At 38.2% G+C, this 20,583-nt stretch overlaps 1 protein-coding gene across 4 annotated transcripts in view; it reads left to right on the top strand.

Annotated features, from left to right (window-relative positions):
* The window catches only part of LOC123513480 (serine/threonine-protein kinase Nek7-like), a 33,755-nt gene extending 14,486 nt beyond the window's left edge, over nt 1-19,269 (top strand). For 2 of the 4 annotated variants that reach the window (XM_045270663.1, XM_045270662.1), the window contains exons 2-6: nt 14,127-14,385; nt 14,653-14,872; nt 15,920-16,122; nt 16,334-16,447; nt 16,767-19,269. In XM_045270663.1, the coding sequence (XP_045126598.1) occupies nt 14,149-14,385; nt 14,653-14,872; nt 15,920-16,122; nt 16,334-16,447; nt 16,767-16,955 (963 nt within the window). In that variant the 5' untranslated portion in view covers nt 14,127-14,148 and the 3' untranslated portion in view covers nt 16,956-19,269. Of the gene's footprint in view, nt 1-12,945; nt 13,086-14,126; nt 14,386-14,652; nt 14,873-15,919; nt 16,123-16,333; nt 16,448-16,766 lie in introns of those variants that run through there. The other 2 variants (XM_045270661.1, XM_045270660.1) reach the window with 2 other exon arrangements.
* The last annotated feature ends 1,314 nt before the right edge of the window (nt 19,270-20,583 follow it).

The following is a 20,583-nucleotide window of genomic DNA, read 5'->3' as shown; positions in this document are numbered from 1 at the left end:
GAGAGGAAAAGAATCAGAAGAGACCAAATTGTAGTAACGGGAAATAAAAAAAGAAAGAAAAAACAAAACAAAAATAAAAGAGAGGGAGTAAAGAGAAAGAGAGAGAGAGAGAGAGAGAGAGAGAGAGAGAGAGAGAGAGAGAGAGAGAGAGAGAGAGAGAGAGAGAGAGAGAGAGAGAGAGAGAGAGAGAGAGTAAAGAGAAAAAAGTGAGAGGGAGGAATGAGAGACTGAGGAAGGCGTGTATTTCAGAGAGACTTCCATACAAAATTACACATAAGCATTTTTATTTTTGCGTGAGAGAGGAAAGTTTGCGTGTAGAGAGAGAGAGAGAGAGAGAGAGAGAGAGAGAGAGAGAGAGAGAGAGAGAGAGAGAGAGAGAGAGAAAGAATAAGAGAGCTCAGGTAATTGACATCTAAGTTTTGCCAATAGTTATCCATTGTGTGTGTGTGTGTGTGTGTGTGTTTGTGTGTATGTTGAGTCTAATTGCAATAACGGTCAAGGACAACAGTGACAAAAAAAAAATAACAAATAACAAAAATAAGAGTTGATGTGTGAAAGAATAAAGAAAAGTCAACGTATCGTGAAGAAAAAAGACCAAATAATATGAAACTGAGATAAAATACAATGAAATAAAGTGAAGTAAAATGAGACACTGAAAAAAAGTAAACAAATAAATGTGCAATAAAGACACGAAGAAATTAAATCCATACACAAGATATATAAAACACACACACACACACACACACACACACACACACACACACACACACACACACACACACACTAACAAACGTATTTATAAGCAGACATACATGAAATAAAACAATGAGAGAGAGAGAGAGAGAGAGAGAGAGAGAGAGAGAGAGAGAGAGAGAGAAGGGGGGTGTTTGTTTTGACGACCGGCGTGGCCCTGACATGAAGGTAAGCCAGGTGGAATTTAGGTTAATAAGCCAACCAGAGTGTGTTGCCCTGACGTGTCAGCCGCGTGTTACTGCTAAGCCAACCAGAGTGTGTTGCTCTGCGTGTCACCGCGTGTTACTGCTGAGAGAGAGAGAGAGAGAGAGAGAGAGAGAGAGAGAGATCTTAACTAATGAATCAGGGCAAGAGTATTACTTTTTTAAGATAAACTATTAAATTTCTGCCGCTAGACATTTGTTTCAAAGAGAGAGAGAGAGAGAGAGAGAGAGAGAGAGAGAGAGACTTGGTAAAACTTGAAATACATATAACTTCTTTGATTTGGCGCGGCTTTGACAAGAAAAAGAAAGGAATTCGTCGGTTGACCTTCAAGAAAAGTGAATATTTTATGATTTTCCAATTTTGTCCTGGTGAAATTTTAATCTTCCTCTTTTTCGCGTTTTCTTGATAGACCTTTAATGATTTTCTTTTTTTGTTATATTTTTGTGTTCTATCTCATATTGTTAATCCATTTTTCGTGACGTAATTTTCTCTTTACTTGAAACCCCTTCAGTACTGGGACGCATTTTTACCTTGAGTTTTGGGTGTGATTAGACGATTTTGTTGACCTTAGGACGGGTCTATGGAGGTCAGAAGATTAATGGCCACAGTCTTCACTATTTTAATCCACATAAGTATCTGAAACTGTATGAAATCACCAAATAGTAAGCAGAATTAATATGAAAACGTGTTAAAGAGTGAATGGTTTCAACCGAATCATGTGAAGCTTATATTCATTCGTACTGAGTAAGTAACTTTTTTTTCTCGCTTTATATTCTCAACTTTTATTATGCTATTTTATTCTTCATATTTTACCATCAATTATCTTCTTCACTGTTCCTTTTTTTTCTAGTCTCTCATTATTTCCAGCTACTTTTCTTTAATTGTATCCTTTTTTGTCTTTCCTACTGTCTATTTTCGTTTTGATTTGGCCTGTTCTCTTACCTTTATCAAATCTACTGTCTTTTCGTCCTCTTCTCGTATTGCTACACTGTTTAATATTCGTGTCATTTCGTTATTTGTGCTTTTTATATAGAAGCAGCTAACTTATTTATTGTTTGATTATCTGTATTTTTGTCGCAAACGTGTATTTACATCAGTAGTAGTAGTAGTAGTAGTAGTAGTAGTAGTAGTAGCAGTAGTAGTAGTAGTAGTAGGAGTATTAATGGAAGTAGTATTAGTAGTAGTAGGAGTAGTAATGGTAGTAGCAGTGGTAGTAGTAGTAGTTGGAGGAGGAGGAGGAGAAGGAGGAGGAAGAACAGGAGCTGCAGTAATCGAGTAGTAGTAGTAGTAGTAGTAGTAGTAGTAGTAGTAGTAGTAGTAGTAGTAGTAGTTGTTGTTGTTGTTGTTGTTGTTGTTGTAGCAGCAATAGGAAAAGTAGTAATAGAAGCAAAAGTAGAAATACAGGTAATAAAAATCATTACAATAAATACATTATATCCATCCATCTATAGGGTGGCTCGAAGTGTGTGTGTGTGTGTGTGTGTGTGTGTGTGTGTGTGTGTGTGTGTGTGTGTGTGTGTGTGTGTGTGTACGTCACCGCCCTCTCTTTTGCTCCCCTGTATACCTGAAGACAAGTAGGCGAGTTTACTTAGTCAATATAGTAATGTATCGCTGTGGCATTCATACTCTCTCTCTCTCTCTCTCTCTCTCTCTCTCTCTCTCTCTCTCTCTCTCTCTCTCTCTCTCTCTCTCTCTGTAGATGCCTTTTTATACCTAATCTTGTTTTTATTCAGTTTTTCTTTTCTATCTTGTTTTTCTCCTTCCTTTCTTTCTTTCTTCTTTTCTTTCTTATTCTTTTCTATTTTCTTCCTTTCTTTCTTCCTTGTACTCTATGACCTTTAGTGTTTCTTTTTACTCCTATTCTTTATTCATCTCTCTCTCTCTCTCTCTCTCTCTCTCTCTCTCTCTCTCTCTCTCTCTCTCTCTCTCTCTCTCTCGCTCTCTCTCTTGCTCTCTCGCTCTCGCTCTTGCTCTTGCTCTCGCTCTCAAACACACACACACACACACACACACACACACACACACACACACACACACACACACACACACACACACACACAATCTTTATAAGTAAATTACAACAAAACTGAATGTACAAATAAGTAAATAAATAAATAGCTCGTAAATAAGTCTTCAAGTTAATTCTGATACGAAATCAAGAGAAATAGAAAAGGAACCTGAATGAACAACACTAATAGAACAAAACACAAGCGAAAATAAGAAAAATAAATGAATGAATAAATAAGTAAGTAAATAAATAAGTAAACACTCGAAAGGTTTAAAACTTGAGTAAAAAAAAAAAAAAAAAAAAAACACCTAAACTTCGTAAGAACTTAGCCGAAAAAAAACAAGTGCCGAAATGGTCATAATTTTGGCGGGAAAATGAGACTGAACGGAAGCAACTGTAACTGAGAAAACAAGAAGAAGAAGGAGAAGAAGAAGAAAGCAGATATGGTAGTAATTCTTGGCGGGAAAATTAAATACAAAGAAAACAAAAATGTAACTCAGAACGCAACAAGAAGAGGAAAAGAAGCCGAAATGGTCATAACTCTTGGCGTGAAAATTAAGACTGAAAGGAAAGCAAATGTAACTCAGAAAACAAGAAAAGAGAGAGGGAAAAAAAGCCGAAATGGTAAAAGTTCTTGGCGCGAAAATTAAATACAAAGAAAAAAAAATGCAACTGAGAAACAACAAGAATAGAAAAACAAGTCGAAATGGTCATGACTCTTAGCGTGAAGATTAGATTGAAAGGAAGCAAATGTAACTCAGAAAACAAGAAGAGAGAGAGAGAGAGAGAGAGAGAGAGAGAGAGAGAGAGAGAGAGAGAGAGACGAAATGGTAATAGTTCTTAGTGTGAAAATTAAAAGAGTTTGTCCTTGTTTGAAGTTCCTGAGCTTCTGTTTTAAGGATGTTAGGGCGAGCAGGATTAGACGGTGGGTGTTGCTCTTACAAGTACTGGCGTCATAAATAAATTGATTCCCACATTCTTGCATGCACGCGACGCACTCAGAATAATGGTAAAAGTTTACTGTGTCACACCTCTTCTCTGTTCTCTGTTCTGCGTCAGTTTCTTGTCTTCTGTCTTTCCTTTCTTTGTTGTGGTTTCAAAAAGTATAATTTTCTATTGTTTCAGTGTTTGATTTCTTTTTTCTATTCTTGTATGTACTTATCGTCTATGTTCTTTTCTATTCCTTCTGTTCTCTGTTCTGTCACTTTTTATTTTCTGTCTCTCTTTTCTTTACTGTGGTTTCAAAAGCTATCTATCTTTTTCTATTACATCTATGTTTAAATTCCTTTTTTTCTATTCTTTTATCTATTTATCGTCTATTTTCTTTTCTATTTCCTTCTGTTCTCTTTTCTGTCACTTTTCACTTTCCGTCTCTCCTTTCCTTGTTGTGCTTTTCAAAATAAATCACCGTCTGTTACATCTGTGTTTGATTTCTTTTTTTTTATGTGTTTTTCTTTATTTTCTTATTTATCGTCATCTTATTTTATTTCCTTCTTTATCACTATATTGATTTTCCATTCTATTTTCTTCCTTTCACATGTGTGGCTTATAATTCTTCTTTGATATATTTCTCTTCATCTGTCATCTCATTTTCTATTTCCTTACTTGTGGCTTCCAGATGTATCACTCTATGTATATTGGTTTTCTATCTAATTTCCTTCCTTTTCACGTGTATATTATTAAAATTCCATTCCTTGTTCTATATATTTCCATTTATCATCTGTCTTTCTTCCTTTCTCTCTTTTTTTTAGATTTATCCCTCCATATTGTTTTTCCTTCTTATTTCCTTCATTTCACGAATATTCCTTTTGTTCTTCCTTTTCTGCTATTCTGTATCCCTTTTTGTCAATTTCTTTCTATTCATTCTTGTTCTTCTTTCTATTTGTCTGTTTCCCCATATTTATCAGCTCTCTTTTTAAACTTACATCTGTGTTTTTTTAGTTAGTATTGTAGTAGTAGTAGTAGTAGTAGTAGTAGTAGTAGTAGTAGTAGTAGTAGTAGTAGTAGTAGTAGTGGAAGTAATAGTAGTAGTAGTAGTAGTAGTAGTAGTAGTAGTAGTAGTAGTAGTAGTAGTAGTAGTAGTAGTAGTAGTAGTAGTAGTAGTAAATTAGTACTGATAACGACAACCCTAGAATACCACCACCACCACTACTACTACTACTACTACTACTACTACTACTACTACTACTACTACTACCATTACCATTACCACCACCACCACCACCACCACCACCACCATAACAACAACAACACCCACAGCAACAATAACACCCAATGCTGAGGCGTGATAGCCAGCCGAGCACTATCAATTCCACCAGAGCATAGCAGCGTTTATCCAGACAGCATCAACATTCCTCACAAAGATCCCTAAGGAGAACTGAATACCAAGCAGAAGGAATGACCTAATAAGATAACGTATGTAGCAAGATGGGCGTGATGAATTATCTAGAGGGTGTTTGCCTCGCTCAATACTCAGTGACATAAGCTGCGCCACATTCCCCTCTCACTATAACTCGTATTCTGAAACCCTTTGCTCTCTCTTTCTCTCACCATCACTGCTTCCCAAAGGCTCCAGTTGAAGATCTCGTGTTTTTAAGGGTATTTCTATGTTTCTGGTGATGGATTGGCAAGGTTTCGAGTTTTTCAAAAGGAGAAACTGTCATAAAAACCCAGCTAGTTGTCTCTGTGGCCTTGGAAACTGTCGTGATGAGAGAGAAACGTATTTCTGAGTGCGGGCGACACGAACGGGTATGAGATGAGCGCAGAGTTAAGAGATTATTCTGAAACATTTCTGCACGCACCTCGACTACCTTCAGTAACCTCTAGTTGGAGAGGTACGGGTTTCTAATGGTGTTTTTATTGTTCTAGTGACAGATTAGCATTATTTCTTCATTACCAACAGGAGAAACGCTATTGAAAACTTAGCTACTTATCTCTCTGGCCTTTCACAATAGTCGTGGCGAAAGAGCAAAGCGTTTCTAAATACAAGTGTAGGAGTGTATTCTAGATAGACCCTGTGTTTTATCTTGACTGCCTTCTTATACCTGGATCTCGTTTTGTGGAAGTTAGGAAGATTATTTTAGTTTTCAAGGATGTTATCTTGGTTTTAATGGAAGTTACTCAAGTTTTCATGTGAGATGTCATGATTCTATTTGAAGTTACTGGAGTTAACAATGTTATTTTTCTTGGTTTTAATGGGAGAAGGAGGAAATCGATTGTCAAACGCGTTGTCAGATGACTAGAGTTAGCTCACAGGATCGACGTTAGTGGTGTTGGATAGTAAATGGGGTAGAGACATAGGCCGCTATTCAGAAACGTTTCGCTCTCTCACCACGACTATTTTTCAAGGCCACAGAGATGATTAGCGGGGTTTTCAAGAGTATTTATCTGGTCAATAATGTAGAAATCTAGTCACTCTGCCTCTAGAACCGTAAAACACATTTAAAAACTCGTGTCAACTTAAATAAAACCTTTTGATATCGTGGAGGTGAAACGCAGAAGTGTTTCAGATTATGAGCCATAAGGTCGACAACCCGAGCCTTGTATCGTCATTAATCACGCTAAACACTGAGGCGCAGCCTGATCTAATGTGTCGTTAATCTAGGGTTTGAGAACGGTAAGTACATTCCAGACAGGGTTTTGAAGCGTGTAATTCCCTGTAATGACTGTCAGGCGTCGTGAAGTTATGCACAAGTCTATTAAATAAAAAGTACGAAGGCATTGAGAAAAAAAAGGGGGGGGGTCGATCGTGAATAGTCGTTGATATGTTGCTAGATGTATTTAAGAGTGTTTCATAAGGTGTTTGACCTCTTGTGTAATAAACTGAAGAGTCCACTAATTGATCTATAATGAGCGTAGAGTTTACAAGCAATATAGCCAACAGTCCATTAAAAGAATTGAACTGTAATAGCAGTGTTCATAGCGAAAGTGATGATGATACTTAAGTAAATCAACTGAAGTAACATGAGAGATTAAAGATACTAGTAAAATGAACACCCCATTAAAGAAAATGAATTATGGAAGTCAAACGAAAAATTTAAGTAACGAAAAAATGGCAACGTAAAAGCTGTTAGTCCAGAGATAAGAATGTAAACAGGTGGCCATTTGAAGAAAGAAACGAAAAGAGAAGAAAAAAAGAGAAGAAGGAAAAAAATCTGAGCTGAAATAAAGCAATAATAGAATAAGCAATATTTCAGAAAGTTTGAAGATTCAGAGACAAAGAATACAAAAACAGGCAACTGAAAAAAAAAAGAAGAGAAAAGAAAGAGGAAGAAACAACTGGACTGAGATAAAGTAATAGGAAAATAATAAAGATTTAAGAAAGCTAAAGTATTAACGATTCAGAGACAAGAACATAAAAACAGGCCATTAATTTAGAAAAGAAAAGAAAAGAAAAAAAAGAGGAAGAAAAAAAACTGTGCTGAAAATGAGACAATGATAAACGAATCAATATTTAAGAAAGCTAAAATTTAAAGATTCAGAGATAAAAATGTAAAAACTGGCCATTAAAGAGAAAAGAAAAAGAAAAAAGAAAAGCAGAAAAAAAACTGTACTGAAATGAAACAACAAAATAATAACTAAAGAAAGCTAAAAGTTTAAAGGTTCTGAAGCAAGAATGTGAGCCGTCCATTACAAGACTGAGGTGAAATAACATGAACATTCAACGGAAGTCATAAATTGAACTAAAATGCCAGTTAACCGTCGCGTTCTTTACGTGTTAACGCGCTGACGTGAGGGATGAGATGTTTACTAAGAACAAAGACTTGCTTCTCTCCATTTCTTTCTTTTTTTCTATCTTTTTCTCTTTCATTTAACTTTCTTTACATTTTATTTTCTATTTTTTTCATTCTTTCATGTTTCTTTCCTTTGTATCTCGTGTTTTCTAGTTTGCATTTTCTTTTTATTTCTAATGTCTTTCTGTTTTTACTCTTTTTTTCTTTTTATACATAAGTTTGTCATATATTTTCCGTTTTCCCTCTTTCATAGTTTCATTTTGCACTGTTTTGTCTTGTCATGAAACACCCTTGAAAATCCCTACTACAACTTTCAGTAGAATTTGGTTTACTATCACTAAAGTCTTGAAAACATTTTTAAAGAGCCTCGAATTCTTTCACTATAACCTTACAGACTATCACTAAAGACTTGAAAACCTCATTGAAAAACCCTTTATACCTTCACTAGAGCCTTACAAATTGTCACTAGTCTTGAAAATATTCTTGAAAACCCCAATAATTTCAGTGAGAGGAAGAAAAACTATCAGTACAGCCATGGAAACATCCCTGAAAACCCAACAGCTTTCACTAAGGTTCGGAAACTATCACGTACTAGTCTTGGAAACATTCTTGTAAATACCAATAGTTTCCACTACAGCCTTACAAACTAACAGTAGTGTCTTGAAAACATCCCTGAAGGCCCGAATACATTCATCAGAGGCTTATGAATTATCACTGGTTTTAAAAATATCCTTGAAAACCCTAATAGCTTCCACTAGAGCCTTACAAACTATCACTAGTCATGAAAACCTCAATAATTTCCATTGGAGTCTTATAAACTATCACTAAAGACTTGAAAACATCCCCCTAGATCCCAATACATTTATCAGAGCCTTATAAATTATCACTAGTCTTGAAGTATCCTTGGAAATCCCAATAGCTTCCTCTAGAGTCTGGTAAACTACTGGAATTTTGAATACCCCACTCAAGAAAAGAACAATTATGGGACACGAGCCTTTGACACATCGCCTGACTCCATACACTAACCCGATGCAAGTATTAATTATTCTGACACTTCATTGATTCCTTTAGACTGCAGTTCCAGCCGTTGTAGATTCATTGCATTGACTGAGGATGAAAAAAAATGTAGATGGGAAGGGTGAAAAGGGGCCTGCTGTATTCTTTATAGCTTTCGATTTGCACGTGAATGCATTTTTTTTTTCAAAGGTTTCATATTCTTTTTCTCCTCGCCAAGTTTAAAGGAACGTCAAATACACATCTTGATCCCACTGTACTGTACATACTTGGAGACTGCAAATATTTATCGAACGTGGGAGTGTATATGATATATTAAAAAGAATTTCTAGCTTCTCTCTTTTTCTCTTCTCTTCATCTTTCTCTTCTTCCTACTCGTTGTCCTCTTCCTCTTCGTCTTTTTCTCCTTGTTTGGTCGTCATGTTTGCAGGTGATGTGTGCGATCGATCTGTGTGCTGGTGTTTGGTTGTTGTTGTTGTTGTTGTTGTTGTTGTTGTTGTTGTTGTTGTTGTTGTTGTTGTTGTTGTCGTTTCATCATCACCTATTATCATCATCATCATCATCATTATCTTTTTTTCTTCTTCTTCTTCTTTTTCTTGTTCTTCTTCTTTTCTTCCTCTTTTTCTTCTTCTTCTTCTTCTCCTTCTTCTTCTTCTTCTTCTTCTTTTCTTGTTCTTCTTGTTCTTGTTCTTCTTTTTCTTGTTCTTCTTCTTTTCTTCCTCTTTTCTTCTTCTTCTTCTTCTTCTTCTTTTCTTCTTCTTCTTTTCTTGTTGTTGTTCTTCTTCTTTTCTTCCTCTTTTCTTCTTCTTCTTCATCTTCTTTTCCTTTCTTTTCTGTTTCCTTTTCCTTTTTTTTTCTTTTCTTTTTTTTCCTTTTTTCTTATCTTTTCTTTCTTTTTTCTTTCTTTCTGTTGTTGTTGTTGTTGTTGTTGTTGTTGTTGTTGTTCTTGTTGTTGTTCTTCTTCTTCTGTTTCCTTTTCCTTTTCTTTTTTTATCTTTTTTCATCTTTCTTTTTTCTTTGTTGTTGTTGTTGTTGTTGTTGTTGTTGTTGTTGTTCTTCTTCTTTTTCATCTTTTTCTTCATTGCCATCATAATTACATACAATACTAACACAAAATAAAATAAAACAGAAAACAAAATAACCCCAGGAGCTCTTAACAATACATTAACACGAATAACACGCTAGAAAAACTTTAATTAACTTCAGTAAAATAATAAGAATACACCTGTTATCATTATTTCACTCCAGTATTTTTCCACTCGATCGCGTCATAGCGTTAAGTGCACTCAGGTATATTATGCAAGAGCTGTCTGGTTCAAGGCCATTCCACGAGATATATGTCATGAAGTGTTTATTTGTTACGCTGCTGAATTGTATGTTCGTATTTTATCATAACAGTCTGGTATTTTTTTTTTTTTTCCATTTGCGGTTTTTCATAATGTTGTATCGTTGCTATTTACCTCTCTTCAAGTATCTATCTATCTGTTTGTTTATCAGTCTCTGCTTGCTTTTTTCTGTCTGTCGTTCTGTTTGTAAGTATGTACAGTATGTTTACCTACTTATCTATCTACCCATCTGTTTTATCCATTTATATTTTTGGCTATCTATACTTCTCTCTTTCTATCCTTCTGTGTTTCAGTCTAATTATTTATCCATTTTATTTATCTATCTATCTATTTATCTATCTGTCTGTCTATTTCTGTCTATTTATACGTCCATCCATCTATCTATCTATTTATTTTCATTATCTCAGTAAATCTAGGTTAGGTTAGGTTAGGTTAGGTTAAATAAGAACAATAGCAAAAAACAAGCCAACAACAAGTAAAAGGCAATGATAAGTAAATAAACAGACACAGCTATCAAAAATAGGGTTGCCATATATTAACCCTCAAAATTCCGGACATCTTCACTAACACCTGATACAATATTCGAAATTATGTAAATTAATTGAAAAAAATATTACTCTTGCTGCAGTAACAAGGTCACAAGGCAACAAACAAACAAACAATAGTCCAAACTGACGCCTATATCAACGCAGGTTAAAGAGAAAAGACTGGCGCGCAATGAGAGGCGAGTCATGCGAGGTAGGGAAGGCTGAGAGCATCGACTCCATATAAGACCACATAAGACGACTAACAACTCAGTGGGTTTTATTTATTTATTTTTACTTTTTTACATTTCACTCATTATGTTGCCCTTGGCCAGCTTTCTCGTCTTACATAAAAAAAAAAACATAATAAAGGTGTAGCAGAAATATCACCCACAGTTTAAAAGTTAACAGAGGGCGTGAATGGTAAGTGCACTATACACGGTGAGGCGGTCTGTCCAGGCCCTAAACACCACCACCGGCCTGATAGTGACAGCCACCGGCCGCCAGTGTCACCCAATCATAGCTTAGCGCAAACGAGACACCGCGGGTGATGATGGCCTTTTCCTTGGGCATATAACACACACACACACGCGCGCACACACACACACACACACACACACACACACACACACACACACACACACACACACACACACACACACACATAATAACGATAATGATGTTGCTACTGCTACTGGTACTACTACTACACTCCCTCACACACTTCCATTAATCATTTCATCCTCTTATCACTGCCCTTTATGTATTTCAGGTGGGAAACAACAGGAAATGCCGGGAAACACTGAGAATTGAAGAAAATGTTGACGGGTAGGCACGGGGAGGGGCGGGTGTTGGCGGGGCGGGGTCTGGGTTCGGGTCATGGTGGGTGCTGGGCGGTCTGAACGGGGGTATACATAACCATTGCCTTATTTAACACAGCAATGGACTATTTATCTATTTAGATGGTTGATTCTGGCTTTGCTTCACTCTCTGGGTCTGGAAACACAGGGGAGTGCAGGCAAACATTGGTGGACTGATCTGAGAGGGAAGGCACGGCTGAGGTGCCCTTGTGGACCAATATTTACGTAAGTAATTCATTTTAAAAATCGCCAAAACAACAAAGGCGTCCAGACTGGAATACACTGCACTTTTAGACGCGACAAATAATTTAACTAATAACCAAAACATAATAACCTAACCGGGTCAATTGTTTACATAGCGATCTCCACCGAACTGTGTTTGTTTGAAAATAACGGCGCCACAAACACATCATAATGTCGAGATGAAAAGCACAGCCATACTTCATCATGTTACATTTTCTGAATACGAAAAATATTTGCTTTCCAGCCATATAAAGAAAACACAGATTCTTCGTCGTATAAAGATTTTTGTTTTCTATTTCGATACCGTTATTTTTTTTTTGTTTGAAAATACGAATAGTTAAACAATATTTTATGGAATATTATCAATTAGGTCATGTTTTTCATATCTTTTAAATCTTATATCAAACACCAAAACAATCCTAGGATTGTTGATTAAAAAAAGTGTAAATTATAGAATGGCGAAAGTGTTATTTCCACGAGAAACAAAAAATATAGCTAGACACATTCTTATTACTGGTTACAACTTGATTTACATTCCTTTCAATAAATAAAATACAAAAGCAATGCATACTCCAATAATAAACGAGAAAAAATCGTGATGTAGAGCCGAAATAGGTTTTTGCACCTTTTCTCACCACCTCCATCTCCCCTTCCCTCCCTCTCAAATCCCTCCCCACCACTCCACCTCCACTTCCTCCACCTACTCAAGCACAGCGAGCCATTAAAACACCTGCAAACTCCTGTAAAACACTCGAAAAACTTCCTAAATCACTTGGCTGCAGGGTGACGGGGCGGGGCTGGCGGGGCGGGTGGCAGGCGGGGGTTGGCTACTCAGGGCGCCAGGGATATGCCTTGGTGGTGGTGGTGGTGGTGTGTGTGTGTGTGTGTGTGTGTTGTAGTGGAACCACACTGCCACATGGAAAAATAAACAAATGAATAAATAAATAAAATTAAATGTTTTGCTGTGTTTACGTTAACATTCCTCACTCCTCCTACTCTTCCTCTCCTTTCTCCTCTTCCTGTATCACTCCTGTTTTATTATTATTATTTTTGTTTTGTTGGCTAAAGTAATATAATCGAGAGCGTAACCAGACCAAATGAATTAAGCGGCTGCCACCCGGTAAACCCTTCTCCCTTAGTCTCTCCCTCCATTTCAATCGATAGAAATGTAACTTTTTCAAACAGTTATTTATGGAAGCTGAAATTCCGGTCATTTGAAGAGTGGCAACCTTAATACAAAAGTTATGGAAAGCCGAGCACAATAGACGCCGAAACGTGCCTTTTGACATGTAAACAAAAGCACGTGCTTCGGTAGGGCAGGGAGGTGACAGAGGGTGACATGCAAGGAGCTAAGAGAAGGCCTCCCGTGTGGTTCATTGCGAGGAGGACGTAAGTTTAAGGTAGTCCTTCAGAAATAGTGCTGGTCAGTGGTATGGGCAGGTAGAAAAAAGCTTTAGAAGAGGAAGAGGAGAAGAACATTTGGCAGGAGCATGTTAGGGGAGACCTGTTGAGTTGTGCAGAGCGATGAGAGCGTAAGATCATGGATGTCTTTCAGAAATAGTGTAGATAGATGTTGTGGATAGGTGTAATGAGGGTTTTGTGTTTCTTGCTCACCTGTCAAAATGAGTAAGCTCTGATTTCAAATATTGTATTTTGCTTTTCTAATTCACTATAATCTAGCATCTTGATTTTTTTTTTTTATTGTCCTAGGCCTCTTAAAAGAAAAAAAAGGAACATGTATTTAATTTCGAAGAGGAAACAATATTGTGGTCTATCAGAAATAATAGATAAAAGATGTGCATATGGAATTCCCTGCCTACTTTTGTATTTCCACCGTCCTACGACTTGACGTCTTTTAAGAGGGAGGTTTCAAGACATTCATCCCTTTCTTTTGCCTAACTCTATCAGACCTGTAATGGGACTGGCAATTAAGTGGACCTTTTTTTTTTTTTTTTTTTTTGCCCAAAAAAAAAAAAAAAAAAGTTTATATATATATATATATATATATATATATATATATATATATATATATATATATATATATATATATATACCTATATAGATAGGATGAGGATTTGTTTGTGATTATGTCAATGCTCCAGATTCACACATGTCAAGCTGAGCAAGGAATACAGTGTGTGTATGGAATAGGAACATAGGAATATAAGGACCATGTGTCAGTAATGAGTGGAAATTAGTGTGTATGGATTATTTTGATGGGAAACTGGAATCTTGTTAAGTCACACCTCTTTGAAATTTGTGAGAAGAATATTAGCTTTGTCTTGAAATGACTGGGTGTAATATGTCATTCATGTTTAAATCTCACATTGGGGAGTCTTAAATAAGGTGTTGTACTGTTTCATTGCATGTTTTGAAAGGATGCTACATAACTGCTTTTTATGAGTCCTTCAGATGTATAATCTGCTTCAATTATTTTCTAGACCAGGGTGTGTTTGGCAATAGATGAGGAAGATGGATGCAGCTTCAGAACTCATCAAACTTTCCTCGAGCGACTCCATCTATGGGACGCTCTCAAACTTTGACATTGAGAAGAAGATTGGGAAGGGCCAGTTCAGTGTGGTGTACCGGGCAAGATGCAAGGTGGACCAGGCAGTGGTGGCCCTCAAGAAGGTGCAGATATTCGAGATGATGGACTCCAAAGCAAGATTAGACTGCATGAAGGAGATCAACTTACTTCAGGTCTGCATTATGAGAAACTGGAGTCATGTTGGGCTTGAAAGAAAGGCAAATCATGTCACTATTGTTATTTTCCAGTTACTGTGCCATTGAGCAAGAGAAAGTGGTTTGTGATGTGTGTGAAGTCTCAGCCTAACTCATAGATTGATTTCCTTCACCACTAAGCTCTTTCTGTTTGATGACAGATGACACTCAGAAGTAATGAAGACCATGGTGAATTGCACACACACACACATACACAGAAAATATTATTACTCTATATCTCCACAGAAACTGAACCACCCCAACATCATCCAGTACTTGGCATCATTCATTGAGGACAATGAACTCAACATTGTCCTGGAGTTGGCTGACGCAGGCGATCTGTCCCGCATGATCCGCCACTTCAAAAAGCAGCAGAGACTTATCCCGGAGAAGACCATCTGGAAGTACTTTGTGCAACTGTGCTCAGCCCTGGACCACATGCACACCAAGAGGATCATGCACAGAGGTGGGTAACAGTATGAATGGAAGAAAGACAGGTGGTTTTCTTTTAAGAGTACACTAAGTTAATATATATATATATATATATATATATATATATATATATATATATATATATATATATATATATATATATATATATATATATATATATACCATATATATATTTATGTCCTGCCCTATAGTGCCTGTAGGTAATTTGAAGAGTATTGGAATCACTTTTAAGATTCCACCTATTAGTGGTGCAGGCAGTTTTATTTATAGTGGTATCCATGTCAGGGCCCATATCATCACCCAAGCGCATCTTTGGTGTAACCACTTAGAACCATGGTATCATTGTGACATGTAGGTAACTTTAAACCACTCGACAAATGGCAAAGTATCAAGGTGATAGGTGATTGGATTTGAACCTGCGCGTGGACGTCTGCCCGATCCCATGCTCGCCACCTTATCCACTATGCCACCACATCCCATATAAACCCCATTTTTGTCCATTCAAGAAAAAAAGGGATAAATGTTTACCCTGCTGCACCTACGATAGAATTATAATTTTCTCACTAAAATTTGCAGTATATCCAATGTGTTAGTGCATTTCATAAGCTAATAAGATTTGTCTGTTTGTGTACTAGGCTGAGATTCCTCCTAAAAGGAGTTAGCCAAGGTAACACCACATCTTTTGTCTCAGTGTATAAGTAAAAGTGGAGAGAAAAGATTTCCCAGTCTCTTCATTCAATTTCTTTCTATTGTCTTTATGATCTTCAGAGAATACCTTGGTAATATTCTTCTAACTTCTCTTCTCAACCCCTTCAGTAACATGATGTGTTTCCATATTCATTCTGCTTACTATTTGGTGATTTTATAAACTTCAGAAACTTATGTGGGGGTGATTAAAATAGTGAAGACTGTGACTATTAGTTTTCTGACCTCCATAAGCCCTTCCTAATGTCAATAAAATGGTCTAATCATACGCAAATCTCAAGGTAAAAATGTGTCCCAGTATTGAAGAGGTTAATGTAATGAGATAAGAAAGTAAGAGTTTTCCTCCTCCTGACAGACATCAAGCCAGCCAACGTCTTCATCACAGCCCAGGGCGTGGTGAAACTGGGTGACCTCGGTCTTGGAAGGTTCTTCAGCTCCAAGACAACAGCCGCTCACTCCCTCGTTGGCACACCTTACTACATGAGTCCCGAGAGGATCCACGAGCACGGATATAACTTCAAGAGTGACATTTGGTCTCTTGGGTGTTTGCTGTATGAGGTGGGTAGCTGTGCAGGCTGTGTTCATGTGATGAGTCACCAAAATGTTGTGGTGCATGTGGTTCTGTTGTGTGTATGTGAATAGTTAGAATTAGTCTGTGTGTGGTTCTTTTTTTATCCATTATTTTTGTCCTTGATTGATCTTCTCAATATAAATCAACTTCATTGTAGATCATTAAAAAAAACATGTTGATTTATTGTCTTCCTTTCAGATGGCTGCCTTGCAGAGTCCCTTCTATGGTGACAAGATGAACCTTTACTCACTGTGTAAGAAGATAGAGACCTGTGAATACCCTCCTCTCCCCTCAGACCACTACTCATCCCAGGTGGGTGCAGACTCAGACCACAAGCATGGTCCACCAGCCAGACTGTGTGCTTGAGAGAAATGCAATATCATGTACATGGATCATGGCCAAGAGATCATCATCATCATCATCATCATCATCATCATCATTTAGAGAGGTTTCAGATATGCCTGCATGAGCTGTAACACTGGCTTGCTGGATTGCAAATTTTAACAATCTCATAACAAACATGTGAGGTCCTGTAAGCTTCTTCATTCCAGGTTTTCCAGATCATATTTCCAACAAGTAGTTTTGCAATAGATGATGGTTTTGAGTGTAAGGTAAAACTTTTCTGTTACAGCTCCGGACTCTGGTGGACAGCTGCATCAACCCTGAGCCAGACCAGCGGCCAGACATCACCCATGTGTACAGCGTGGCGCGGGAGATGCACAGCCACTCACAGTCCCCCAGCTCCTGCAGTTCTGCCCTGTCGGCAGCTACTGTGGACGACAGCAGACACAGCCTGGAGCAGATCCGCCTGAGGGACTAGCAGCGTGCCAACTGGCGGAGGTATACACGATGCGAGGAGAAGACCAGCCCCAATGCTCAGGCTGCCTGGAATGAGCCATCCAACCCAGGCCAGTCCAGAGAGTCCATCCGGTCTGGCAACCACGACATAGGGATGACGGGATCGGGCCAGGCTGTGGCACCCTCCAGGGAGATGTGGGCACGGGACCCAAGGGCAGCCAGCATCTCTGACTCCTATGAGAAGAGGAGCCACAGCCAGGCAGCGCATAGGAGGCACAGCTCCTCTGGCCGGTCAGACAGCAACTCTGGCCAGCAACGGCCGCCTGTCAGGACCAACATCCCCAGGAACTCTCAGGACGACCTCTCACTAGTCAACATCTCCAACGGCAGCGAGGTGAGGATCCCCATGCAGGACTCCCCCATGGTGACGCCACCACACGGGGCCGGCATGTATCCACCCAGGAACAGGTACAATGTGCGCCTCCCACCACTCAGCAAGAGGCAGTACTAAGTCACCACTCACCCTGCAGTGGGATGGTGCTCATTTTGTGTGGTAGTCACAAGTATCTGAGCAGAGACAGGCTGTTAACATCATTCATCTGGCAGTGAGCAATGTCTGGTTGTATAGAATCACAGTTTGATTCTGCCATGCTCACCTTGTCAGCTTGTGAGGTTCACAAAGCAGGCAAACTGTGTACAGTGACAAGTTAAAGTGTCACCTTTGGCAACATGTCTCAGATGAGAGCACATCTTTCAGTGAAGCAGGTGTTTGGTGATCTAGTGAGAGGAAATTATCGTGTATACTTCCACCAGTTCATAGTGAACTAGACATTTAGATATTTCTTCTTGATATTGATTCTGTTTTAATTTTGAGAGAACTCATTTTATGATGTTCTGATACCATGAAGAACTCTTCATAACATTATTATGTGCTATAAAATGTTTATAGTTATTGCAGGAGAGAACAGCTTTTAAGGCATCAATGACACATTATGTCTTGAAATAGGAAAATATTGGGAGAAGGAATGACATCATAATGGACTTACTTAAGCCAGTGTAAGGAAGTGATTTAGGTGATCACAAACCCTCAATTAGACCAGTGCTTGAAGCTCATCAGAAAAGAGGAAGTCTCCTCAGTGGATATTGTAGTCACTCCTAGTCACTCTTGTGTGAGGAAGTGAGGAACTGTGCTCAGCCTATTTGATAATGAATTTCATAGAGGCTGAAGAGAAGTGTGACTCAAATACTCTTCACACACACTCAGGAGCTCAACATTTTACTCCCTCCAGTATGCCTTGTAGTAATCAAGAGCCGTCCTTATGTGTGATAGAAACAAAACTTGCCGGTTTAATTCCATTAACATGAGACAACATTGGGAAGAACTTGTACTGAGTTCATAGCTTTTTGTTTTTGATGATGTATTGATTGCTGGGTCAGTGGTCACTAAGGGTTAATCTTTCAGTTATTAGGCGGTGGGTTTGTGGTAGCTTTGTGCCAGACTGTGATGTATTGGATTATTCATGAATTAATTACAATTTGAACATATTATGTTCACATCCTTTGTGGTATGTGTTTCTTCTTGTCTCAATTATGCAATTATATTTTGACAAGGCTGATATTGAAAATTTAATTACCACTTTATATGCATTATATGCATCATCAAGTTCAGATATTTACTCTGTGGGATTTTCAAGAAGAACTGATGAAATGAAATGCAAAACAGCTGTCAACTAGAGAGATTAATCTTCCAAAGATTTAGTGTGTGTGTGTGTGTGTGTGTGTGTGTGTGTGTGTGTGTGTGTGTGTGTGTGTGTGAAGGAGCAAGCTGAGAGAGTGACATGAGTAAGTCTCCTGGTCATAGTCAAGCAGTAGATTGTTACCTAACATGTAAATAAATAAACCAAAAGCAAACTTTATTTTCTACAACCCAGCTACAGTTACAGTAGCAGTAGGTGCATATACACACTCAACACACAGAAGACTGTCCTTACTTGTCTTAAGTACTGCAGCACCTGCCGAGCCTAGGCAAGTGTGCTACTTGTACAGTGTCAGCATGTACTACCACCACCACCACCACCACCAGCCACAACCAGTACTGCTAAGGTCATGCTGGGTTGTAATGTAGATATATACAAATATTACTCACTTGGAGATATTTATGTACAGACATTGAACCATTTGAGTTAGTTTTTGTTACACATTGTACCGGCCAAAGTATACAAAGTTGTACTAAGTTATAGATCAGCTTTGCTTTCATCTCGGGCCACTTTTATTGTTGGTAAAGACTTAAACTGTACTTAATATTTCATTCCAATAAAGTTACAACACAGTTTCTATTTGTTCAGTTTCATTTCAAAACCATTTTTTTTTTTTTTGTATAGCACTGATATGAAAGATAAATAGATAGAGAAATGGAGTAATTAACTAAAATACTGACGATAAAACTTGAATACATAAAATATTCTTATTAGTTTCATTCCACAGTCACTTCCTGAAGAACTTTGATGAACATAACGGTGTGAAAAAAAGTGTTAAATAGAACAATGAATAATGCAGTAACCACAAAGTTAGATACAGCAGGTACAGTGTATAGGTAAGTCTTCTTGGTGTCCCTTTTTTGCGATGTAACACGTAAGCAGCCCTCTTACCCTTACTTTGATCGAGACTCCTCCAACATCATGTCAACTCAAGAGATCTTAACAGGTAAATATCACCAGCTACAAGTCGTGATCTATATCAAACCTTTCTCAACCCCGCTTCATGTCCGCCTCCCCATATCCACGTTCTTCTCGCTTCTACATTTCTCTATCCATCATCCATCCCCAGTTCCTCGTCCCTCCCCACTCTCTCTCTCTCTCTCTCTCTCTCTGTAATTTAAATTATCGTAAACAAAAACAAATCCAAACACACGAAAGCTTCAAAGCCACAGAAGGAAGAGGAAGAGGAGGAGAGGAGGAGGAGGAAGAGAAGGAGGAGGAGGCATATTTCACCATCTCACAAAACAAAGCTTCAATTCACCAAACCTAAACTGAACCTTTTCCAACAGTCCGTTCGAAGCAGCAGTGTAGAGAGGACGCGGAGAGCCTGGCAGTGTATAGATGATAGGAGGAAGCGGATTGATATGGTATTCTAAAACTCATTGCTCTCTCACCATCAGTTTTCCAAAGGGTCTTGTGGACGGTTTTCGTGTTTTCAAGGGTATTTTTTATGGTTCTGGCGATAGACTGGCAAGATTTCTAGTTTATTAACAGGAAAAACTGTCTTATAAACCGGGCTAGTTGTCTCTGTGGCCTTGAAAAATAGTCGTGTTGAAAAGGAAGACGTTTTTACATACGGGCATGGAGGGCGAAGTGGGGTTCCTGTGTTTATTTATCCACGTGAACAGCCTCAAGGACAATCTGCCACACACTTTTATGGAACCAGTAGTGTTTGGTGTTCCCAGCCACGCTCGTCACTGCACTGCACACAGACCCTCCTGCATACAGCGTGTTGTCGAGTAAGTGTTTCTGTTACTTGTTCATTTTTGCTGCCTTACCTAAAGTCTTAAACCTTCAAGTCTATTAGTGAGTCATTTTTATGTTGAAGTGGCGCTGTATTTGCTCTCTCTCTCTCTCTCTCTCTCTCTCTCTCTCTCTCTCTCTCTCTCTCTC

The sequence above is a fragment of the Portunus trituberculatus genome, chromosome 36 (genome assembly GCF_017591435.1).
Source record: "Portunus trituberculatus isolate SZX2019 chromosome 36, ASM1759143v1, whole genome shotgun sequence".
Taxonomy (NCBI): domain Eukaryota; kingdom Metazoa; phylum Arthropoda; class Malacostraca; order Decapoda; family Portunidae; genus Portunus; species Portunus trituberculatus.
This window is presented reverse-complemented; position numbering and strand designations above follow the sequence as displayed.